This window comes from Mustela nivalis (assembly GCF_964662115.1).
Source record: "Mustela nivalis genome assembly, chromosome: 13".
NCBI lineage: Eukaryota > Metazoa > Chordata > Mammalia > Carnivora > Mustelidae > Mustela > Mustela nivalis.
Window position 1 is genome coordinate 15,432,817 of NC_139032.1, and position 25,738 is coordinate 15,458,554.

The following is a 25,738-nucleotide window of genomic DNA, read 5'->3' on the forward strand; positions in this document are numbered from 1 at the left end:
TGTGTAGGGACTGTCCCGCACGCTGGCGGATGCTTAGCGTCATCCCTGGTCTCTGCCCACCAGGTGCCGTAGCAGTCCCTCACCCCGTCGTGCCAATCAGCTGTCTCCAGATGTCGCCAGATGTTCCCTGGGAACCCAGACCACCCCAATTAAAGAACACTGCCCTATTCGAGGGACCAGGGAGACTGTGCCCACATCAGATGACCTTAAGACCTCTCATGGTGGCTTCCCGGGGCCAGGCAAGGAAGAGAAACAATTAAGAAATTGTAGCAGTAGTAATAGTTGCAAATTTACACTACAAAGATATGTCATAAAGCATCCTAAATGTTTTTTCTTGCCCTGCATGTTAAAAAGGACCAAAGGAAAAAAAGGACAGCTCACCTCATGTTATAATTATATTTTTTTTATTATTATTACTTTGTATCCACCAGAGAAGTTTTTAAAAGAAGGAATTTGCTATTGTTATATAGTCACATCACTTTTCTTTGGGATGGAGATCTACAATTACAAGATCTACCAGTAAATGAAATTTTAAATAAAATACATAAATGGGTCTATATCTAAACATATGAAGGTCGCCTGGGTTGGTCAATCAGTAGAGCATGCTTGATTTCAGGATCGTGATCTTGATCTTAGGATTGTGACTTCAAGTCCCATAGCAGGTGCAGAGATGACTTAAAATCTAAAAAAAATATGTATAAGTCAATAAATACATGATTATAACATTGATTTTTCTCCATTGGCATAATTAAATCTTATCCCTTTTATATAAATAAGACAAAACCATAGGTATTGTTATGATCAATAAAAAGCAGAATTCACACACTTGGATTTATGTATCCTGTTCCAAGGAAGATAATGCAAGGGTCAAAAAATACATTTCAAAGATTCTAAATTACTTAAGAGAGTGATTTGATGGTTTGAGGTCTTTCCCTGTGAAATTCTTTTTATAGCAAACAGCACTCTCCGTAAGTTCTGGAAAAAGAACACAATGTAAAAATCTTACAAGTTCAGTGTTCAGTGTTCCTTAGGTGCCCACGAACATGACCAGATAGAAGCCTGGGAACGAAATCACTGCTCCTCAGTGTGAGAGTCTTTTTTCTCCCAGAACGGACTAAGAGCCCAAGTTTGTTTAGGGGAAGAGGAGGGGAAAAGAGCAAAGAAACTAAACATCGATCTTTACACCTGAGTGCAATGCTTCCATTATTTTCGTCTCAGTACATTAATCGTGTATCAAGGTTTGAACAGATCAGAACAATATATCAGAAAATATTGTCAGTTTCTACCTCTTTCAAAGGAATTGGGTACATCCTGGCCTTGGGCCCTCCCGTGAGAGGGGAGCACCAGGAGGGAAACCCTGACTATGCCACTGACTCTCCACGTTGCTCTGGGCCCCACGTTCATTCCGTGATTCTCTCTTGAAGTCCAGGGAAGCGCTGTGGCAGCAGTGCGCCATCCAGATCACTCACGCCATCCAGTACGTGGTGGAGTTCGCGAAGCGGATCACGGGCTTCATGGAGCTCTGTCAGAACGATCAGATTCTACTTCTCAAGTCAGGTAGGCCGGGAAGAGAAGCATGGGGGGGGGGGCCCTGTTGGCGACCAGGACGCGGTCACCTTGGCCAACTTGGCTCAGTGTTGGTTCTGGAAAACCTTCCTTCCAGGGTGTAGTTCATATTTACCACCCACACAGTCGGCCAACTCCCAGAGGAGACTCCCGGTAATGAAAATGCCCTGATACTCGTTCCGTTCCCCTTTGAAGTCAGATACAATTTTGCTTATTGAAAGTGGAGCTATTAATTGCGGAGGTTGAGATTCCCCAGCCTGACAGGCCAAGCAAGTCATGAGCGTGTCAAGGCGGCTGAACTGCTGAGCTGGCTCTCAGACGCGCCACTTGCCTTCTGTCGGGGTGGGAAGAGACATCCAGGCTAGCAATGCGTTGCCTCTGTGGTCACTCCTCGTCATTTTAATGAGGATAGCCTGCAGCCAGTCTACACCCAGAGAAACCCCCTGAGCTCTAATCTCCCGTCCCCTGCTCTCATACCTGCTCTCTGACTCGCACAGTCACCTAGGAACGTCTGCGTGCGACAGACTTCCCAGATGCTGTTACCCAAACAGGAAACAAATTTGCCTTCTTAACCCCCACCCCCCCTTTCAAAATAGAAAATAGGAACCATCATGGTGTTTGTTAACCTTCCTGGACCTGGGCCGTGGTAATGATTATATACGTGTGTGTGTGTCATAACATACTTTACGTATGTTCATGTTTACTCACGACATCTCACTTAGTCTGGGGACATTGGTATTAATTCCCTCTTAGAGGAGGAGGGGAAGATTCAGAGAAATGAAGGGCTGCGTTCAATGTCACAAAGCCAGTGTATGGCCAAGCTGACCAGATAGAGTAGTTATAAGTTGCTGCCACTGCTTTACCACATGATTGAAGATGGTACAAACCTTGTCTCGAACATGAGCTTGATTGATCAGTAATCTATTGCTGGGTACAAATGACCCTGAAACCTATAGGTCATTTGACCGTCATCACTGATTTTGCTCCCAAAGCTACCATGTGAGTGGGTCTCAGCTAGCTAGGGACAGCTTGTTTCTTACTCCATGTGGGGTTCACTGAGGCAAGCGACTTGACTGAGGACAGGAGGATCCCCTCACTTGGCTGCCAATGTGGGCTGGTTGAGTGCAGAGTTCGGCCAAGGTTCTGGCCTGCAGTCCCCAGTTCCTATGCACGCACGTCAGCCTCTCCACAGCGCGCCTGGACTTTCTCGCGACAGGCTCGCTAGTTTCAGAGGCTGGCACTCCGAACGCCCAAGGCCAAAGTGCATAACATTTTTCTGGCTTAGCTGGGTTATTTCCACCTCACCCTGTTAGTCAGGGCAGCCATGACCGTGCACCTGGACTCAAGGGTAGGAGACCTGAATCCTCCTTGATGGCGGAGTGGTGAGGCCCTTGAGAAGCACGTGGGACGGAAAGTAGTTTTGTGACTCTCTTTGAAAAAAAAAAAATCTGCCACATTTGATATGTGACCTTGAGCTAGCCTCTTGAGATGGCAGTTTCCTCATTTGCAAAATAAAGAGATGGAGTAGAAATAATGAATTCCAAACTTCCAGTTGCACTGGCAGCATTGAGGAGCTCGCTGCCTGTTCTGAGTCGTGGGCGTCATCTGAAGTCTTTGAGAAGGGAACCCAGGTTACTGCATTTCTAAGTCTCAGGTATAACGAGCCCATAGACTGATCCTGGAGAACCACTCTACCATGTGACCTTCTAACATCTCTGCCTGCTGTAAAAACGTTGACTCTAGTATAAAGGGCAGACAGAGAACTTAACCTCCTTAAGTCTCTCGTAACTCACCCCTAAAAAAGGAGGGGGGGACTAAAAAAGCTCACCTGAAATGGTATTGTAAGGATCAAATAAAATAACAAATGTCAGGGGCCAAGGAACGTGCCTTCCCCCTTATAGACACTCAATAAATGGTACCTATTGTGTTTTGTCAGAAAAACCACTGTTTGGGGGGGGGTTGTTTTGTTTTTAAAGTTGTTATTTGACAGTGACATTTTAGCCTCCTTTAAGGTCTATCTGGGCCAGTGACAGCAGAGAGAGGGATCACAAGCAGGGGGTTGGCAGGCAGAGGCAGAGGGAGAAGCAGACCCCGCTGAGCAGGGAGCCGGATGCGGGCTCGATCCTGGGCCCCAGGGACCACGACCTGCCCCAAAGGCTGCCGCTTAACGACTGGTACCCCAGGCACCCCAGAAAAAACACTGTTTTAAGATTTACAAATCCCCTTCTATGTGTAAGCCCCTATGCTGGGTGACATATAAGGGAGAAAGCAGCAGACCAAAGAAAGTAAGACACAGACATAAATATTCAGTGGCAAGTAAGAAAGGCACCACAGATACCCTGGGGAAACCAGGGGCTTAGCCGATTCACCTGTACGGTGGTTCCTCAGAATGTCCATAAATGTTAGAGGCAGCAAACTAGTTCATTCAACAAATATTTAGAGGTGCCTGGGGGGCTCAGTCAGTTAAGTGTCTGACTCCTGGTTTCCGCTCAGGTCACGATCTCATGGGTCATGGGATGGAGTTGCGTGCAGGGCTCCGCATTGAGCGAGTCTGCCTGAAGTTTCTCTCCCTCTGCCCCTCCCCCAACCCGCATACGCTCTACCTCTCTCAAATAAAGAAAACTTTACAGAAATAATAAAAACAAGTAGTTAGTAAGCCCCTACTAGGTGCCAGGAACTTTTTTAGGTCCTGGAGATGTAATAGTGAATAAAGTAACCACAACCCCGTCATGTCTGCAGACACAGGTCCTGCCCTCTCTGGGCCAACCGTGAAGTCAAAGTATCACGGCTGAACAAGTTCCTTCATGTTGAGGCTTCCCCAGCCTTTGACCTGTGAATGCTGATTGTAACTCGGAAGGGAGATCATATTCAGCATTTTGCCAAAACTCATTTGACCAAGAAAACCTCCTTTCAAAGACATCAGACGTCCGTGGTGCCCTCCAGAAACACCCTGAAGGGGCCCCTATGTAAAGTCGTCCTGTGCTGAAACCTAACACGGACAGGGGGCACATGTGGCCCCTGCGGAGCTTCTGCAAAAGGGAACAGGTTGGACTTGCCTGTTGCAAAGCTCCTTGTGGATCCAGGAATTGGAACCACCTGTAATATTAGTAAAAAAAAAAAAAAAAAAAGGCAAGAGAGAAGGAAGGAAGGAGAAAGAAGAAAGAAAAGAAAAATTATGCTTCCCCAAAACCATATTGTTGCTGCTTTCCATTTTAACCTCCTTTAAGGTCTATTTTAATTCCTCACACAAGCATGAAGAGAGCTATTATTTTGTTTTGTTTTGTTTTACTCGGGAAGAGATCCTGAGGTATTTCTGAATGGGTGCAGCTATGTGTCTACGTGTATATGTGTGTGTGTTTCCGAGATTCTTTTGGAAGTCCCCGGCCTTTATAATAATAACTTCTTTATTATTGCACATATGCACATATTTCCTTTATTTTTTTATTCATAGGTTGCTTGGAAGTGGTTTTAGTGAGAATGTGCCGTGCCTTCAACCCATTAAACAACACTGTCCTGTTTGAAGGAAAATATGGAGGAATGCAAATGTTCAAGGCCTTAGGTGAGTTTACCTTTGATGGTGACACAATTTTCTTAGCTGCCGTCAGTTTCTCCACTGAGCAGTTGGTAAATGAAATGCCTTGATTCTTGAATTTGAACTAGCATCTCACTTGACAGGGGCTGGACCAGTGTTATCCAGAATCTTAGAGTTGTGCATCCTAATATGAAAGGTGGGAGAGAACCACAGCCCCCTTTGAGATCAACCACACCTCCTTCAGAAATCAATGGAGACCGGTTCCGAAAGAACTGAGAGACATTCTAGATTATTCTTTGTAAGATCAACTTATTTTCCCTTCTAGCTTACTGCCTCACAAAGTACATTAGGTAGACCACTGGTGGTCCATGGGTGAGTGATCTCTTAGTGTCTTCTGTAAATGCATAATCGTTAGTTAAGATATTTAACGAAAAGAGCTCCTTCACTTGCTTCTTTCCCATAGCACTGACTTTCTCCCTGTTAATCCATGATGTTCTGGTGGGAGCACAGGAAGAGTGGGTGCCACCCTGCTTTCCCATGATCCCCAGACCTTTCCTGTGGGGGGGGCACACACACAGGCAGTCTTTGAAAGTGCTGGGTATCATTCACATCGGCATCGGTCACAGAGCAGATAAGAACGCTAGCGAAGATGGGCCGATGCCAGGAAAGGTTTTAACGATTGGCAGTGCCATTTGTTCCATACGTGGCCCCTGGACATCACAGAGGCCAGTGCCCTTTCACCTTCTGTGCTGTCAGTTGATAGGGCGGCGAACAGCAAGTCCGTCTGGCTGGCATTGTTGGCCTTCTGCCGCTGATACACATCCCTGTCCTCTACAAGGCTAGATTTTCAAGAAAGGAGGAAAAGCCTTGGCAGGCAACTTGGGTATATTTCCAGCCTCATAAAATAAACATTTACCAAGGATCAGTGTAGGGACGAAGCATTCTTTTGCCAAAATTCACCATTGCTAAGCAACTGACCTACAAGGGATCCGTGAGAAGGTAAAAATAAATGAATGCCTGCCCCTCAGTAAGATTTTCAGGGAAGTTACCCACTTGAAAGCTACCTCCTCTTCGTTCTATAAGAAGTCTAGAACATCTCAGTTTGAGGTCTCTGAGCATTCTATGCTGCCAGGTTCCGGGGCCACTAAGACCGATAGCCTTATGCCTTATGAGTAATGTTTTTGGTTTTCTGTGTATGTTCTCTCTCTACTGAAGGATCCCCAAAATCACTTATTTAAATATTTTTAGATGGAACTAATTTCAGACTTCCAAGATTATTTTTAGCTTCTATAGTCCCAGTTGAATATTACAGTGGGCACATACATCCCATCAGCCCCTCATGGGTGTAACATTAATTTTCAGTGCTTGATTGAGATGCTGCCCAATTTCCTCATTCTGTAATTACTAGGAACTTGGAAAAATTTTTGCCGAGTGTGCAAATCCCTGAATACCGTCTGGATTATGGGGCTTTCCTTACTATTGCCCCATTCCATTCAATTATTCTCATTTAACTGGCCTTCTTTTATAGGTTCCGATGACCTAGTGAATGAAGCATTTGACTTTGCAAAGAATTTGTGTTCCTTGCAGCTGACTGAGGAGGAGATTGCTTTGTTCTCATCTGCTGTTCTGATATCTCCAGGTAAGGAGGTCTGAGGTCTTGTCTTAAAAAAAAAAAAAAATTCTGTCTTTAACATGAATTATATCTACCCAAGCCTATGTACTCAGGAGAAATTTAAATTTCCTTAAGCAAGCTTGTGATATTTTTGGACACTTCAAAAGAAAGTAGCCCTAAATTAATTAAAATGAGCCATTTTACCCCACAAGCAAGAGAAGGGTGTGTGGTAAGGCTCACTCCAGATTTAGATAAGCGAAAGCATTCCTTAACAGATTAATGAGGGCGGATGGTGGCCTGAGTTACAGCTAAGTTCTATTTCGATTGTAAGAATAAAGGAGGTTAAAAACAAATGTCCATCAAGGTGATACTTAGTAGAAATATATTTAAATGAAAGATCCAGCATGAGGACAAAAGGAAATAAAATGTACAACCTTCTCTTTAAACACCTCCTTTGTTGGCTCTTCCACCAAGATGGCCAATATGAGGGGCTTTGAAAAGCCCCAATATGAGGACAGCAGGGGAAAAATGATTCCCACTAAAGACCGGGAAAGGGGGAATCTCCGATGTGGACGCGGACATTCCCGTAGAGGGATGTGTCATCACTTCTCTCTGTGACCTTAAATACCTGAACCCCCCCCCCCCCTCCGAGCTTTAGTCTCCTCATCTATAAAGTAATAAGTGTGGACTTCATTATACTAAGATGATGGGGCGCCTGGGTGGTTCAGTCAGTTACGTGTCTGACTCTTGATTTCAGTTCAGGTCATGATGTCAGGGTCATGAGATCGAGCCCCGTGTCAGGCTCACACTCCACTTGCTCAGACTCTGCTTGTGATTCTCTCCCTCTCCCGCTGCCCCTTCCCTACCCAGCATGCTCTGTCTCTCTTAAATAAATAAATAAATCTTAGGAAAAAAAAATGAAGATCATGTCTAGCTCTAAAATGCAATAACATACCAAAATTTTCAAAGAAGATAAGGTGTAATGTTTATAGCTCCAGTAGAACTCTAGCAATTGAAATGCTGTAAATATATGGCAGCTTGAGAATGTCTAGAATCCTAGTAAGTACATGGCTCCTTCTTCAACCAGAATGAACTCAGAGTCACTCAGCTGTCTGCTCAGTTAGATTTTGGGTTAAAGGATACCAGTGTCATTTACAGTTCTCTGCTAATAATTTTCATGGCCACAAGACTCATTCTTTCTGTAAAATTCATCCTAGGGACTAGAGCTCTTTTTATCCCTTACATAGTTTTCAGTGGGACTGGAAGAAATTAATCTTACCCATGACTGCACATACTGACATGTCATTCCAGCTGTATTACCAATAACAGCAGTCTCTACACTTTTTATCTGATCTTATCAGGGAGAGAGAGTGAGCAGAGGGAGAGAGAGAATCCTAAGCAGGCTCCATGCTGGGCACTGAGCCTGGAGTGGGACTTGATCTCAAGACTCTGAGATCATGACCTGAGCTGAAATCAAGAGTCCTACACTTAACCAACTGAGCCATCCAGGTGCCTCTTAGCCTCTACGTTTTTTTAATCAGTGAGGCTTTATCTATTTATCGTTAAATTTTATGAAGACTTTTCAATTTGCCTCTCTTTTTTATTTAACCATGCTATCAAAAATAGAAATTATCACTTGGCATGTTATTACTAACAGTTTCTTCTGTGGCTCTGTCTACAATCAAGTTTTTCCTTTAGGCCTTTTTTTGTTTTGTTTTTTGTTTTGTTTTAAACCCTCCAAAGTTTCTCAGGCCTGGAAGCACAAAGATAAATGGGAGAAGTGACAAGAACTAGTTATTTCTGATAGCAACCACATGCCAGATAACTTTCCTCCTACCATTTTCTCATCGCATTTGACAGTTTTCTTGGAATACAGTTAAATAGAAGACTCGTTCTAAGCCTGTGGGTCTAGGATGAGGGAGGAGATTGCACTCTGCTTCCCACTTGCTCAAAGGAAGTTTTGCAAAATACACTGTGTTTATTAGGGATGTCTGTGGTAAGTGAGTACATTCCTAGGAGCGAATACGTAAGACGTGGCATAACTCACCTAAACTATCTATGAAGATAACTGCCCAGACCTAAGGTAAGCCTGTTGTTTATGGATCAGAAATCAGCTGAACTGTGAGCCTATAGCCATCAAGTTCTGCAGAGTTTGGAAGCATGACGTTTGGCTTTGTCTTCCTAGCAAAGAATCTTCCAGGCCAACTCAGGGGCTTCTGCAGCTCCAGATACCTGTTTGCCATCCTGGCATAGTGCCATATTCAGAAAAGAGGAAAGACTGATGTCCAGCCTCTGCAGGCTCTGTTCATACCGGACCCCACCCTTGAACCGCCAGATCTTGTCACAAAAGCCACGGTCTCTTCAGCTCCGGATAGTTTAGAGAAGGGAGAGGGAGAGAAACCTAATTTATTCGGATTGACAATTGTCACTGCAGGCTTTTGTGCTCACTTACGTAAGGGTTTTGCTTAACCGGTGGCTAGACTTGTCCTTGCCCTGTCTAGAATTACAGAATTGAGTTTCTCACCTGACCTGAACCGAGTTCAAATGGACCATTTCCAAGTTCTTTTCTATGAGTATTTGTTCAGCATTTGGAGACTCTAGATGTCTCTTCATGGAAGCTCCCACCTGAGGCATGGATGCTGGGCTGCATTTTTGTTACCAGCCATAAAGCTTCTAGGAAGAAAGGAAGGAAGTGGGTGGTGAAGAGAGAGATATAGGAAGGAAAAAAAGAAAATGTAGGATAGGAGAAAGGAAAGGAGGGATTGTCCTACCCACCACTTAAAAATCCCATGTAGAGGGGCGCCTGCGTGGCTCAGTGGGTTAAAGCCTCTGCCTTCAGCTCAGGTCATGATCTTAGGGTCCTGGGATCGAGCCCCACCTCAGGTTCTCTGCTAGGCAGGGAGCCTGCTTCCCTTCCTCTCTGCCTGCCTCTCTGCCTGCTTGTGATCTCTCTCTGTCAAATAAATAAATAAAAATCTTTAAAAAAAAATTCCATGTAGAAAAAGAGCACACAGGATTAAATTTTTGGAATTGATTCATGTTTATGCTTTGCATTATAGCTTAGCTTATAATAGGGAAGGGGGATCCTGAATACCAAAAATATTCCTGTGTAATAGATTTTCTTCTAGAATTCATTTTCTTCACAAGTCATAAACTTAGATTCTTTCAAAGTAGAAGTTAATGTCCAAAAACAGAAGAGAGAGAGAGAGAGATGTAAGTTGTCACAGATAATACGAAACATGCTGGTGTTTACTGGAACCATTGGGTTCTTCCCTCCATCCGCCTTTCCTGGGTCAGTGTATCTGGCATTGCTGTCATCAGGGTATTTCTTGTAAAATATCTGTGTTTTATATAAATAACTATATGTCTTCGAAAGCAATGAAATGGGTCTGAAACTCAGCACCTGTAAATGCGGTGAAAGCTAACATTCCCCCCCACCCACGCTAACCTAATTCTTTTCCTTTGTCAGACCGAGCCTGGCTGATAGAACCAAGGAAGGTCCAGAAGCTTCAGGAAAAAATTTATTTTGCACTTCAGCACGTGATTCAGAAGAATCACCTGGATGATGAGACTTTGGCAAAGGTATGTCCTAGGAGAACAAACCTACTGTCCCTGGGAAAACACAGTGGCTAGTTAGAAACAAGGGCATTGCTCAGCAGTATCAGTTTTTGGAATTTACTAAAGATGTATAAAAGTTGAGGTGCTGCTTTAAAAAGGAGATCAGTAAGTTATAACAGATTGAGAGAAGAATGACTTTGTGCAAGAGGATATTGTCGGATCTCAACCTCAGGCACAAAAAGACCAGGGAAAGAAACGAAGGGTGTTTTATACGAAGAACAAAAGCTTAAAGCAAGGAATCAAGTCTTCAGAATTGACAGGTGATGAACGAAGAGAATTTGTGGCTCTTCAGAAGTCAGATGTGGGCCAACCTTAAGGCCCTCTTAAGAGTAGGGAGATTTTTATTTAAAATCAGAAAGAACCATAAAATAAGAATGGCTGAACAAAGGCGTAAACCATTGTGAGATAGTGAGCTCCCCGGCATTGGTCATATTCTAGAGGACACTGCTTGATTTTTTTGTCAGATGTGTTGTAAATCAGAGTCCTTCCCAGAGTAGAAGATTAGACTGATTACCAGTAAATTTTCCTTCAATTCTAATCTTTTCATACACGATTTATCCAGGGGTTCCTTCAAAATAGTGAGGTATCCCTAGGTCATAATGTGTGCAACCTGCCATCAGTGTCTCTGTTCAGCTTACTTAAGAATTGTGATCTTTAAGAAGAGTTCTAAGAAGAGATGTTTACCAGAGTAAAATGCTCATAAGGGGAAGAAGTAATTTCCTAATGATTGAAACTAAGCATTATTTAGGATCTTAAAGTATCTTGGATTTCTTAAGAACTGGAATTTTTTAGAGGGCAAGCAACGGGCAAATGAAGCATATTCTCAGTTGAAGACAAGAGGAATCCTAGTCTATGTTTATAATCATCAAAACCTTCCCACTGCTTTCAAAGTTCCTTATTTTTTTAAAAGGGGAAAATTCTGTCAGAGGTATTACCACATACTACTTTGCAAATACAGAAACTCCTATCTATAAAAATCTATGAATTACATGTGCTGTTTCATGATGGTAACATTTTGTTAGGATGAAGGCCTCACTAGGAGGGACATTTTTACACTATAGAGGGATAGTTGTCTAGTAGAAATAGGTACTTTTGGTATGGCCCAGGAAAACCCCTTGCTCTCTGTACCTTGGTTTTCTCCCAGTCAAGACAAAACTTCTGCATGCTTCCAGATGCACTGGGCAGAAGAGATGGTTTTGGAAACATGCACCTGTCTCTATAATTGCTCTGCAGAATATACGATAAATACTTCTGGTCAGTTAATGGAGGGGGAATGTTTCCTGCATTTTGGATCTCCCAAAGACCTTGTCCCCATATATGCCATCCTGAAATTGAGGTCCTGATATGAGGATAATGAGGATTATCTTTTTTTTGGCATCTGTATGGTTGTTTGGAGGATCAAATGAGATCCACGGTACAAAAATTCTGCTTACATCATTTTCTACCTCCTGGTGTCCTGAGGGTGGTCATCAGAAGTATTTGGGGTAGAAAGGAAGCAAGAGAAAGTGTTAAAAGAGGATTGTTTCTTGTATAGAACTCCCTGGAACCAGATGATGAGCACTGCTACCATGGGTTGCAGGTGGCTGTAGGTTTCTTGTGTGGACCCCTGCTTGTAAGCCAGCATTGCCTAGGATGCTCTGTGAAGTAAAGGGGAGGGACCATGAAAGAGAATGAGCTCTGGACTCTTCGATCCCAGCCCTGAGCTGCGTGGCCTTCGATGAGTCACTCTATTTATCTTAGATTCCTAAACTGTCAAGTGCTGGAGATGGGGGGGGTGGGAATGGGCAAGTATCTTGAGTTCCCGACCACTTGAACACAGAAGGACATACAGGCACTCTCTCTCACGAAGCCCTTCCCCCCGGAAAGGAATCATTTCATTTGTATCCAGCAAACACTCCTCTGTCCCACCAGATTCTCATCTTTTCAGAAATGCTCCTCCTGCCCCCATCGTCACGGAGCTCGTCTGCCTTTAGGATGCCTCTCAAACAGTGGCAGCCATTCTTAATACTTGTAATTTATAGACCCCTCGGGGAATCTGGCAGACATCCTGAAACCTCCCTCTAGAAGAATGGGCACACACCCGACTGTGGCATTCAAGTCCAGGGGCGCAGGTAAATCCGCAGTCAGGGGGTCGGATCTGCCTTCTGGGTAACGCGCAGGGACTATTCATAGTGCGACCAATTTGACCCTGAACAAGTGGAACGGACATCAGGTGAGAGGGTTGGGGCTTAGACATAGTCACAGGACTTGATCCCGAAAGAACAGGCTCCAACACACTTCCGTTATGCCCACTTCCTAAAATTGAAGTCCAAACCTTGTACTTTTAACCAAATTTGGATGTGCAGAAGGTGTGAAGATTAGGAATTCTGTATCCGTTAACTAGAAGATTTCAAACCCAATATATGAACCCATTTATTTTTTAAAGCCTTATTAAAGATTCTGGTTTCCTTTCCTTATAGCATCGTGATAACACGTAGCATATTTGTAATAATCATCAGAACCACTTCCTAGCTGAGTGACTGTGGAAAAGTGACTTACCCTCTCTGTGCTTAGGTTTCCTCATTTGTAAAGTGTGACTGAAGACAATGTCCAGGTTCTGTGATTATTTTGAGGATGAAATGGTATTCGGTATCAGCAAGCAGCACACTCTGTAAGGGATCTAGTATGTGAGTGCTGCTCTTGTGGACAGAAGTGCATTTCGGCAGGGTAATTTTGATCCAAAGGTGGTAAATTTGAGTCAATCACTAATGGATGAGAACTATTTCAAAAAAAGGAAGTTGGAGGGCTCAGGAGATGGAGTGTGGCCTTGCAAGTGATGGAGGAAATGTTAAGAGGTAAGGAAGTATAAGGTATATTTGAGCTACGAATAACAGGGTGGGTGTATATTTGAACCGCCACGACTGGTGACAGTCTGGTTCTCTGGAGTATGGACTTCGTTTATCACCAGTCCCAAGAATCTGTCCTTCCTGTTGCTCTGGCCAGAGGACAGAGGGCAAAGGAGAAAAAGGAGTCAGTCTAGCTCGGGCCGGGGAGGGGCAGCGTACTCACGACTGAGGGCAAAGCTTGGATCTAGACATCTTGCTCATATCCCAGGCCTTCCTTCAGTGCGAGCTCTGAGCCAGGGCCATGGCTGGAGGCCTGTCTGATAAAGTCTTCTCCAGCCTGTCCCCTCTTGTCGCAGCTCCGGGATAATCAGAGTCATGAAATCTTAGTAGCTAGTCTATTTATTTGTTCCTAGCCCTCCTGCACATACCTGCGACCCTCCTGAGTTCTTGCCCAAATCTTTACTGAGAAGTTTAAAAGTAGCAAACTCCGTACTGACCCATACCCGACAGGAAGGCCTGGAGGACTTGTGGTGGGAGTCGGGCCACCAGCCGCTCGCTCTGCCATACGCAGAGACTAGAGCGAGTGCTGGTACTTATTTTACTACAACCACCACACTTCAGGGAGTTACCGTGCCTTTAATCCATTTCTCCAAACTGTTCAATTGCTTGTGCCTGGCCGTGCACTACAGATGGGCCACACCACCCTTCCGGATATTTGTGAGCACACAGTTCTGTGCTAGTGGAAATTCAAATTCTTCTAAATATGGAGGAGTCTAGGGATTATGCCGCAGCTCAGAATCTCTCTCACGCTTCTCTTTCCTCCTATTCCTGGATGGCCAGAGGGTTATTACTTGTCCCCTATGGCTCTCTCTCTTCAAGTCACTTTTTTAAAAATTTTCTATTGAAATTCAATTTATTAACATATACTGTATTATTAGTTTCCGAGGTAGAGTTTAGTGATTCGTCAGTTGCCTAGAACACTCGGTGCTCATTACTTCTAGTGCGCTCCCTACTGCCCATCCCACAGCCACCCTGTTCCCGCAGCCACTTCCCCTCCAGCAACCGTGTTTGTTCCCTTTCTTATGGTTTGTCTCCCTGTTTTCAGCTTATTTTATTTTTTCTTCCCTTCTCCTATGATCCTCTGTTTTGTTTCTTAAATTCCACATGTGAGTGAAATCATATGGTATCTTTCTCTGACTGACTTATTTTGCTTAGCAGAATACCCTCTAGCTCCCTCCACATCATTGTAAATGGCAAGATTTCATTCTTTTTTTTTTTTTTTTTAAGAATTTATTTATCTATTTGACAGAGAGAAATCACAAGTGGGCAGAGAGGCAGGCAGAGAGAGGAGGGAAGCAGGCTCCCCACTGAGCAGAGAGCCCAATGCGGGGCTCGATCCCAGGACCGTGAGCTGAAGGCAGAGGCTTTAACCCACTGAGCCACCCAAGTGCCCCAGATTTCATTCTTTTTGATGGTTGAGTAATATTCCTCTCTGTGTGTGTATTTTTATACACATCTTTATCCATTCATCTGTCGATGGACAACTGGGCTCTTTCCATATTTTGACTATTGTGGACATTGCTGTTATAAACATTGGGGTGTATGTGTCCCTTTGAATCACTATGTTTGTGTCCTTTGGGTAAATACCTAAATAGTACAGCTGCTGGGTCATAGGGTAGTTCTATCTTTAACTTTTTGAGGCACCTCCCTAGTGTTTTCCAGAGGGGCTGCACCAGCTTGCACTCCCACCAACAGTGTAGGAGGGCTCCCCTTTCTCTGCATCCTTGCCAACACCTGCTGTTTCCTGACTTGTTAATTTTAGCCAGGCGGCCAGTCACTCTAAGCCTTTGCTGCCTGTGAAGATGTCCCACCGTGTCCCTTCATCCATAAGTATTACTCTAAAGTTGTACCATGTTAATGAAAACATGGAACTCAAGTCAGCTGTGAAAAGAGACTGTCCTAGACCAGAAAAATGGCTGCACCGTGTGGCGACAAATCTGTTTCTTTGAGGTTCATCTCCTCCTTAGCTCTGGAAGGTTCCAGCCTTCCCCAGGGAAACTGTGATGGGTTGAGCTGGGAGAAGTACAAGCCAACTGATAAACTAACTTCGTCATTCCTAACTCCGTTTCTAGTGTAACAGTAGCAAAACTGTCTCATCGACATAAGGAAGTTTCTTCTGTTATTAACAGAATCAAGCTACTAAATAGAGGCTTACAAAATGGAAGGCTTAGACGGCCCTATTGCACATGCTAATAAGTTGAAATTTTACTGGAAAGAAACCAGCCTGGTCACTGTGACATTAATGGTGCTCTTTTGATACATTAAAAGAAAAAAAAAAAAAACTCACCATGTTGATTTTCTGATGGAGCCTGGAGAGCAGATACTGACCAAGGGATCCGTGGAAACGGCACAAGGTCATCTCCATTGATCTTCATTGCTTTCTCAATGAGGTCCAAATAGGCTATGTCCCGATTAGCAATGGAATGTTTAGTCTAAAGCCCGCTTTCTTGCAAGACCCTGGGTGTTATACTAGGATTCTCAGTAGGTGGCCTATGGGGCTGTGGAGTCCATTTCATCTCGAAGAGCAGCTGTCCCGTGAGCGCTCCAGGAGCCCCTGACCAGGTGCTGAGCCTCCCCTTTCCTCCACTTGGCTAGGAATTGGTTTCCTACTTCAAACTTGCTATGCTTTTCAAAAGCAGAACACATGCTGAAGAGTTCTTAAAGGGTAAGTAGATAGACTGCTCCGAGAATGTTCACAGAGTTAACATAGCCACTGCCCCGATGAAGCTGGGCCCCTGGAGCCCCACTTCGGCTTCTCGGGCTTCCTCATAATGGTGTTTATGCTTTAAAGTCATCCAAGGAGAGGCAGAACTATAGAAAACAATTCAGCAGGTCCCCCACTTTTTTAAGTTCCGAGTCCATACCCAAGAAGCATAGCTTTGTCCCGCGGCCATTTCCCACTTCAGCTCAGGTTTCTGGCGGAGCATAAGCTCTGTGCCAGATGCGAGGGGGAGACGGTGGTCCCATATGGACTGAGCCAGTTTCCTTGCAGAGTTACTGTGAAAGACGAGATTATTTTGGTTCATTTTAGCTGCTCCAAGTCTGCTGGCATACGCTGCATGTCCACCACCCAGAAATTCCAAGGGTTCTCCATCAGACTAACGGTCTGTAAGTAAGAAGAGAGGTCTTGGGGTGCCTGGGTGGCTCAGTCAGTTAAGCATCTGCCTTCGGCTCAGGTCATGATCCCAGAGTACTGGGATGGAGCCCCACATCAGGCTCTGCTCAGTGGGAAGTCTGCTTCTCCCTCTCCCTCCCTGGCTTATTCTCTCTCTCTCTCTCTCTAATAAATTTAAAAAGAGAAAGAGAGACCTTGATGTCACTCCTCATGCCTCAAGTCAGAAGTCAATGTCATCATTAGAACTCTTTGGTAACAAGTAAAAGGAACCAATTCACACTAGCATAAGCAAAAAGAAAAAAGAATGGAGAGAGATCTCCTGGAACCTAAGGATGAAAATGCAGCCACCATTCAGGAGGGTGCTAGAACAAGGAATCAAGACACCTTCCTAATTCTCCATCTCACATTTCTCTCTCTTAAGGCATCTCCTTAATTCTTCTCCCTCCCTGAATACCAGCCAACCCTGCTTCCCCGGTCCCTGTGGTGAAATTCGGCTAGCATGTAGCTTCTCCAACTACATTCTTCAAGTGCAGTTTCTACTAGATTTAAAAAGTAACCTGCCGGCTCTCAGTCCAGTCTTGGCTTCCAGCCCCGGCTAAATCCATGTGCACTCCCCCTGTACCCAGTGGTTCAGCGTGGATGCCAAGGATGGGGTCAGGGGTCGGGGGCTCACAAGCAGACAGATATCTCAAGTTCATTCAGTATTACAATTCTAACCTAAGTGTCCGAGTTTAGCCAGACAAACCCCTGAAAAAGAAAAGTGAACAGGCATGCAAACTAGGTGTATTTGGCCTCACTTGATGTGCTGGGCTTTTATCAGTGCTTCTGAAGTTTCCTCCACTTCGGTCAAACCGTTGCTGGCTTCCTGCTTCAGGCTAGAGGGCATCTGGATGGCCTGGAAGCCTCTGTGAACGAGATCACTCGTCTTACCCTCTGCGTGTTCCATTTTTCCACATCAAACATACTCGTTACAGAATTGTGGATTTTCTCATAAAACCACCTTCTGGAAAGAAGCGTTGGATTATTAGCTCTTCTCCAACAGCTGTTTTTTCTTCTCGTAGACCCCTGTAGGTATAAGCTAAAGCTTCCTTCTTATAAGAAATGCTTGTCATAAGAGAGACATGAATGTGAAAATGCCTTTATCTGGACCCTCTGTCTACTGCTAGGGGGATTATTTAAACATGAAGAAATTTCATGATGGTTTGAAATCGACTACCCCCTCCATCTCCAAGTGCTTCTGGATCACTTCCCCAGCTGTTTAAAAAGTTGTTGAGCCATTAACTGCCGCTGAGGCTGCTCTGAGCTCCCTTTGAAATGGGGGTCCCCCAGCTGCAGTACATAATATTAACGAGCAGTAAGTGACTGCCTGCCGCTGCCTCCACCAGGCCCTTCTGGGCTCTGACTAGCGCTGCCGCTGCCGCTGCCTCTGCAACCCCTCCTGGCCCTTCGTGCCTCCCAGCAGATGGAAGCCCATCAGCATTTCTGTTCCCACTGCCTGCGTGGCTTTAAATCAGCCTCCAAGTGCACACGGTTAGGGAAGCTTCTTGCCTTCCTTGGTGCCCTTTGCTCACGCGGCCCCAGTGTCCTTCACCAAAAGCAGTTCTCATCATCTGATCCATTGCACGGATGAGCAGCAGGGACAGGATCCAAATCCCATAAAAGAGGGAAGAAGTAGGTCCTGAATCAGATGTTCCTTAAACCCCAGTTTGCAATGGGAAAGAAGCAAGGGTCCATATTCACTCTCTCTAAACCAAACACGTAATTAAGTATTCCCAAGGCAAATCAGCAACTATAGAAGGGTTGTCCTCTTACGCATTTAATGATAAGTAAATGCATGAGAGGACATTTCTTCCCCTTCCCAAAAGGAGCAAAAAAAAAAAAAAAAAAAAAAGCTTAAAGAATTGTAGTGTGTATAAGATTCTACTTTATAAATCACAGTTTCCTAAATGAGGTTACTTTAATTGCTATAAGAAAATGAAAATATGATTTTGTTTTTTCATTTCAACAAAAGGAAGTGGCTGATTTCCGCAACATTAACACATGACCCAGTTTCCAGTGCTTGGTTAAGAGTTAAGTTGGGGTCTTGCCCCCTGGGTGGTTGGGTTGGACAAGCGTGGCCTTGACTCTTCCTCTCCTTGAAGGAAGCATTATATGGGAATGGAAGCATAACACCTAACACCGGTATCGCCACCATGTGTCAGGCACTGCTCTTGACAGCTTGTGTCAACGCAACCCTCACACAACCCTCCGAGGGAGGGGCCATCTGTCGAATAACGAAGCTGAGAAGTTAAGTGACTTGCCCAAGATCACACAGCTGTAAATAGCAGACGCGGAATTCAGACCCAGGCAGTAGAGATTTAAAACCCATAGGTTTAGTTTTGTTGTTGTTGTTGTTTTATAAATCACTAGGCGGATCCTATCTATGGTGCATTTGTGTCCCATAGGGAACTAGGAATTCTATTTCTTGCCCCCCACTACACTAACAGAGCTAAGCAGATGGAACGTCTCCTCTCTGAGGATGATCAGTTCTGTCTCTGTCTCCTGAAAAGGAGCTAACCTTTCACCTAGCTCCCAGGACTGTTTCAGAGAAGGTACCGAATTTACTTTGCAACTTGTAAATGCAAAAAATTTGAACCTCCACGGCCGCAGTCCATCAGCCTCCCGAAGGATGTTTTCTCCAACCTGGAGGCTGATAGGCCACCTAGACTTTCGGACACAGATTCCTTAAGGATAGATCCCAGGAATCTGGATTTCTAGGAAGTGCCCCGGTGATTGTTACGCAGAGGAGAGGTTGACAGGCATTACGGATCGCAGCTGGAATTTTTCGGAGCTCCGCGGTAGCATCCGCTCAGCTGCAGGCGATCACAGAAAGCCTTCAGAGCCTTTCCGAGTTCAGTCGCTCTTTCAGGGAGGCGGTAATGTGTAACAAGTGCTCCAACTTGCTGTAGCCTCCATCCTTGTGAACCAGCTGGTTGAGAGGGACTTCAGGGAAGCGGACCCTGGTATACCTTTTACCTATGAAAATGTAGAAGAGACATTGTTTTCCACCCTGGACCCAAAGTGACTCTTTCAGAATGGGACTCTGATCATCTCTTTTGCTGAAAACCTTTCCAAAGAGCCTTAACATCAACTTGTATCTACTGGCCACGCCCATCCCTCCCGCTCTTCCGTCAGACGTGCTCACTCACCGCTCCGTTCTTCCTATGCACCAAGTACCACGGCATCATTTCACGTGGCTCCGGGGCAAATCCTGTACCCCAGCATCTGATCGGCTCCCACTCTCCCTTCAGAGCTCAGCTTAAGTGGTGCTTTCTCAAGGAAGCCTTGAAGAGAACATTCTGTTCTCTAGCACTTCTAGCCCATTTCTGCATGGCACCCACCATGGTTTTCCAGTTTGCTTTCGACGGCGGGATGCCGTTATTCACATCCGTCTTCGCAAGCAGGCGATAAGCACGAGTCATACTGTCTTGCGCACTTTAGTATCTAGCAGAGTGCCTGCTGCAAGTTCCAGTAACATCCTGTAGGAAAGAAGGTCTTGATTCTCAGTTTAAAATTTAACATGCATTCTATAAACAAAGATGTCACATTTTTCATTTCTACCCCTGTCATTAAACATCCATGGAAATGGAATGTCTGAACCCCAACCTTCTTTGTGTGTTCTAGATCCCTTTAATGAAAGTGTCAACAGCTCTCATCCTGATGCTATTTTTGAATTGCTCATAGTGTGGTTATACAGTCATTAGTTGTTAAAGGGAAACTTAATGAAAGCAAAGTTTATGATTTTGAAGAGCCACAAAGTAACTAATTATCTATTTTCTCTTTTACTTCAAAGGCTGAGATGGTTTCTTACTATTGAGTAGGATAGGGAGCACATGAACCGAACTGGTGATTCGACGGGTTTTATTTAATTTTATTTTATCATTACTTTCAGGTGTACCTTTGGTCAGCTCTATGAACTATCAGGCTTATCTTTTATGAAACACATCTTATTCCAACAGTGATTTGATCATGATGACGTTTGGTTTTAAACTAATTTTGACATGAGATGATAAATTCTAGGAGTCCCCACATTACAAATCTGTTAAAAGCTAGAATTGTTCATCTCTTAAGACTTATGTAGCATTTCACAAACTGTGGACATTTTAAATTATTATAAAACCCTGTTTTCTGGGTACTGGAACTAAAAAAAAAAAAAATAACATCCCACATGATACATATATGTCAAAATCTAGCAATTATAAGTGGCTGTTTCCCCATGAGTTTTTTTAAATGCCTCCCTGAAGAAGCTAGTGCCAGTGACCTCCCAGGTTCTCTCCTGATGAAACAGAGTCTCATTTTATGCATTAGAGTGGAAAAGAATGAGAAAGATTCAGGCAGGCTAGTGAGCAAAGCAGCCCCGAGGATTATGGATCACGCCTCATACAGTTTAGATCACACCTTCCTCTCATGGTCTCCTTCCAAAAACCTCACAGTCATATCAGAAAAATCTGTGGGAAACGATAGATAATATTAGCTAACAATGGCATTTCATGCCTACACTATTCTCACCACTTTATATGAATTACCTCCGTCCACACAACAAGCCAAGGAACTAGGAACTGTGAGTAAGCCCACTTTACACACGAGAAAACCAAGACAGAGTGTATCCCAGCCACACGGCCATTTAGCTATTTTGGAACCAGGATTCTGACTCAGTCGGCCTGGTGCAAAGCACCCACTCCTACCCATCAAAATCGACTACCTCCCAAACACAGTTTTATTTAAAAGCAGTGAAATCAGGAAGCTTGGCCCTGCTTGTGTGCTTTCTCTCTTTCCCCTCTGGAGGCTGGGGGTGGGAGGCACGTTTTGTTTTGTTTTGTCAGAAAGGAGAAGCTGAAAGTGAGCCTGCTCTCTTCCCAAACGTCTTTTCCCAAAGCCATTGCCTTCATTGGAGGCCAGGAAGGACACTGATTCAGAAGACAGAGCACTAATGAGCTTCCTTCCCGCTTTGTCCCTTCCCCCGTCTCTCCCCGCTCTGCAGTTAATAGCCAAGATCCCCACCATCACGGCGGTCTGCAACTTGCACGGGGAGAAGCTGCAGGTATTCAAACAATCACATCCAGACATAGTGAACACCCTCTTTCCTCCATTATACAAGGAGCTCTTTAATCCTGACTGTGCCACCGTCTGCAAATGAAGGCGACCAGAGGACTGTCTCCTAGTCACGGAATGCATCACCATTAAGACAAAAGCAATGTGTTCATGAAGACTTAAGAAAAATGTCTACTGCAACATTAGGAATGTCCTGCACTTAATAGAATTATTTTTCACCGCTACAGTTTGAAGAATGTAAATATGCACCTGAGTGGGGCTCTTTTATTTGTTTGTTTGTTTTTGAAATAACCATAAATATACAACTAGAGGACACTGGGTGTTATCTTTTTTTTTTTTTTTTAATTTTATTTTATTCGGGTATGTTTTGGGAGACAACTGTTTATAGAATTTTATTGTAGATATATACGAGAACAGAGCGGTACTTTACATGATTACTTTTCCTGTTAATTGTTCAAATATAATTTAAGAAAACTCCACTGAATAGGCTTACCTATTTCTATGTTTTTAGATAGTTGATGCATGTGAAAATTTGTAGCTGTCTTGAAAAGCACTGTGCAGGTACGTAATAAGTATGTAATATCCGAGAATATTATATATGATTATTACTTACACCTGCACGTGCACTGTGGCTTAAAACACCATACCCACTAGTGAAGGAGGTTCAATCAGGCTCTCTCTTCTTATTTCCCTTCTGTGTTACCTTTATGTTAGACAATCAGGATTTTGTTTTCCCAGCCAGACTTTTCAGCTGTCGTCTACAGCAGGATGGTCCCGATTCAGAAATCTGTGAAGGAACAAACGTAACACCCAGCCTCTGAGTAAGAACTCTAGCTCTCTCAGTGACATCAAAGCCTTGTCAGGATGGTAAATATTGGGGTGGGGGGGTAGTATTTGGAGCCATTTTCCTGTTTTTAAGAATTAGGCCACAGATAATATTATGGAGTCCAGAACTTTTTTTAACCAAACAATCACTGTTTCCTATTTTTCACCAGCACACGCAAAACACTTTTGTTTTTTCTTTGGATTTTAGGCTGGGAAAGAAACTGATTTTGGTGCTCATTGTATCTTCAGCAGAGAAACGCAATCTGTAGGTTTGATCACCAGCAATTTTTTCTAATAAAATTAGAGTCACGGCAGAAATCAGAAGCCAGGGTCCAGATGCCATTTCATGTCAACATGTCCTCTCTAACCTGTTCTGTTTTGGTTTGGGTTTTTTGGGGCGGTTTGGGGTTTTTTTGTTTTTTTGTATTTTGGTGTGGTGGGTTTTTTTTGTTTGTTTGTTTTTTGGTTTTTGGTTTTGGCAAAGAAGAGGTAGGAAAGAGCACCTACAAAGTAAAGAAGTAGTTCTTTAGATGCATTCCCTTTGCCAAGTTTGTTAGAAAAAGCAGCAATAAAGGGGAAGGCAGGATTTTATATGTCCTTCTAGTGTGGGGCCTCTAATTTCTCAACTCCAAAATGCTACACTGTATGCACAGAGCAAGAACTCGACAGATAAGGAAAACACATCTGAGTTATTCTGTACAACTAATACACCCCAAAGCCAAAACTATTTCCCATGTGGTTTGAAATCGCATCATCCACCTAGCCTGGGCTTACTTTTTTTTTTTAAGCAACTTGCAAAGCACAGAGTGCAAAAGGCAAGACAAAGCTTAGTGAATTCAGACTTCCTAGGACAAGCCTCCCCTCTCCACCTGCTCTCCAGCCGAGTGCCAGGAAAGCATAAACCCCAAGCAGCTTGTTCGGCTTGGGCTCTGGAGGCCGGATGTCTTGGGTCTTAGTGGATCCAAAACAAGAGTTCTTAAAAATGAAGCTAGAACCGGGCTTTGTGTAGAAGACAATGACACGCACCATCTCCCGGAAGCGTAGCCCAGCTGCAGCTCTCGAGGCCCCGCCCTCTCCTCCTCTGCAAACGCACCTGCACGCATGCGCACACACTTGCTTTGAAAAGTTTCCATCAGTGGAAACTTTGATTTCCTTTTCATCTCCAACGCTCTCCTAAAGTGACACGGTCTTGAGAGCCATCTCCGCGATGCCACCGCACCCCTCCTTGATGATCAGACGGTAGCGCTAGTCTTTTCTTCTAGAAAACAGAGCCTTTTCCCACCTCATGATTGATGAATTCCAAACCAATGGGGAAAAACAAAAAGGCTTTAAAATAATGACTCTCTTTCTCAACTACTGTTATATTCAATTAATTTAACTACATTGAACCAAATTACCTTCGGTGTCTAAGAAGACAGCTGCGCACTGCGTGTTATGCTGCTGCAGGGACTTGGTTGTTTCTGGTGTAAATGTCACTCCTGCTAGCTCTTTGTATAAAGAATTAATTCCAAGAGTCATATTTCCTTCTAATGGAAAGATTACTTTACTGATTGCTAGGAAAACAGGGTAATGGAAGGCGCTCAATTAAGCCAAGCCGTTTCCAAATGCAATGTATGTTTTATGATTGGCTTGTGATAGGCAACGCTTAATGTGTCTACTTGGTGTTTCCCTTTGAGCTTTGAACTTATGTCAAACTTTGCTTTCATCGTTCTGTCGGCCTCGTGTTTTCCGTTGTTGGCCTGTAATTCCTGCTCCGTTGCAAAGGGAATCATTTGTTTCCTTCGGTCTACCTTTGAGGATTTAAATTGGCTCAATTGATGAAGTGGCTGAGAATTTTTTCCTCCCTCGTCCCATGGGCGATGTAGGAAAAGGATTATTTCCCACATGTGCCTCAGGAGGTACCAGATTTGAATTTGTTTGTCATTTCTACCAGTGCGAGCATTTCACTGGGACGGCAGGAACCTTTTGAAGTGAGGGCACAGGAAACAGCTAGCGACTGAACAAGAACAAAACAGTGGCAACCAGTACATGCTCAGGCCACTTCAGCTCAGAAGAGAGATTTCCATTTTGCGCCCCAGTTGCCAAATCTGTCCCTGAAAAGAGAACCAGGTCGTATCTTCGGTGGCGACATACGCCTTTCCAAGCTGCCTTTTGAACATCTCCTATGACCACATCTCAAGGTATTTTGAAATTTGGTTGAGAACAACTTTGTGTACCACACGCGATTTTTGTCCCTTCCCTGCGAAGACGCGCAGGGGTTCCCACCACCTTCATGATACAATGCACACTGGACCAGAGAACCCACCATCTGTACTCTTCCCTTCATGCTTCGTAAATGACAATCACTGCTTGATGCAGATATTGCACTGTACCCACTCAGGGATGTTTCATTAAAAAAAAAATACATCAAGGGGGGGGGAATAAAACAGGAAAATGACAACAAAATGTAAACGGCATAAATTAGATATGCCAATAAGAGAACCTCTCTGACAAGGCTTTCAGAACAGTAAGCAGTACCTTCATGTCGTTAACTGTGTGGACTTGATGGAAAGTTGCACACGAATAAGGACAACTCGGTCTCATTTTCTAAAATCTGCTAAGAGCCAAATAATCGAGCTGCCCTATTAACAGGAATATGTGTCTCCCGAGCAAACCCAAGCTTCCTACACAGGTCCTGAGCGGGGAGAATACAGAAATCTAAGTGGGGTTAGCGGACTCTGCCAGGGGAGGTAAAGCTGTGTGAATTCAAATTCTGGCATATCTGTGATCTGGAAGAGGAAAGGCAAATTTTGGAGGGAATATAGGAGAAGAAAGAATACCAGATCTGGCTTAGTTCACCACACTTGGGTGTCCACAACTTGGGTCATCTTAGCATCCCTAATTCTGTGCCCCCCCAACCCGCCCCAGAGAATGAAAGCTGAGGGTAGAGATGTACTATGTACTCTACACACATACCCCTTCTGATTTCCCTCATTTGAAAACTGTCTTCAGAGCTCTGGAATAAAGGACCACTGTGTAGGTATAAACAGAATATAGTGGTCTCTAGGGTAATGGGACTTCTTGGGGAGAATCTGTGACACCTTAAATCACAGGGAACTCTGGACGTTAGTAGCAAGAGGTGCCAGGGACAAACCAATACATTTCCTATCGCAGCTGCCTTGTTCAACACCTAAATTCATGGCAGTCAAGCTAAACTTTTCGTAGAAAACCCACACACATGGCTAGTCCACTCACACACTCCACAATCCCATGTGTACCAGGCTTGAATGCAAAAGTGACTCTTCCGTCCCAAGGACAACCTAAAACGTAACCAGCTTTTTTCCGAAAACATCAGAAAGATGCAAATGATGTCAGTTTTGCTGCATTCGCGTTGTTTCCGTGTATTACAGAAGGAAAAATTCCACCGCTATTGGAAATTAGAAGAAATAACTTTTTCCTGACTCTCTTTTCTCTGTAAACATTTGCTTCCAATGAAGTGGCCACAGTTGGCAGCA

General features: G+C 44.1%; 1 protein-coding gene and 1 long non-coding RNA gene across 4 annotated transcripts in view; one reads left to right on the top strand and one right to left on the bottom strand.

Moving 5' to 3' along the window:
- Window positions 1–24,661, top strand: part of RORB (RAR related orphan receptor B) — a 245,839-nt gene extending 221,178 nt beyond the window's left edge. For both annotated transcript variants that reach the window (XM_082696606.1, XM_082696605.1), the window contains 5 exons: window positions 1,425–1,557; window positions 5,018–5,125; window positions 6,627–6,737; window positions 10,180–10,292; window positions 21,349–24,661. In XM_082696606.1, coding sequence (XP_082552732.1) covers window positions 1,425–1,557; window positions 5,018–5,125; window positions 6,627–6,737; window positions 10,180–10,292; window positions 21,349–21,504 — 621 coding nt within the window. In that variant the 3' untranslated portion in view covers window positions 21,505–24,661. The remainder of the gene's footprint in view (window positions 1–1,424; window positions 1,558–5,017; window positions 5,126–6,626; window positions 6,738–10,179; window positions 10,293–21,348) is intronic.
- Window positions 417–13,557, bottom strand: LOC309846949. 2 transcript variants are annotated; one of them, XR_014302214.1, is made up of 3 exons: window positions 13,377–13,557; window positions 9,235–9,383; window positions 417–682 (listed from the first exon to the last, which is right to left on the bottom strand). It is a non-coding gene; the product is annotated as an uncharacterized lncRNA (long non-coding RNA). The 2 variants fall into 2 exon arrangements; XR_014302215.1 differs by lacking the exon at window positions 13,377–13,557 and adding an exon at window positions 9,486–9,633.
- Window positions 24,662–25,738: the final 1,077 nt, after the last annotated feature.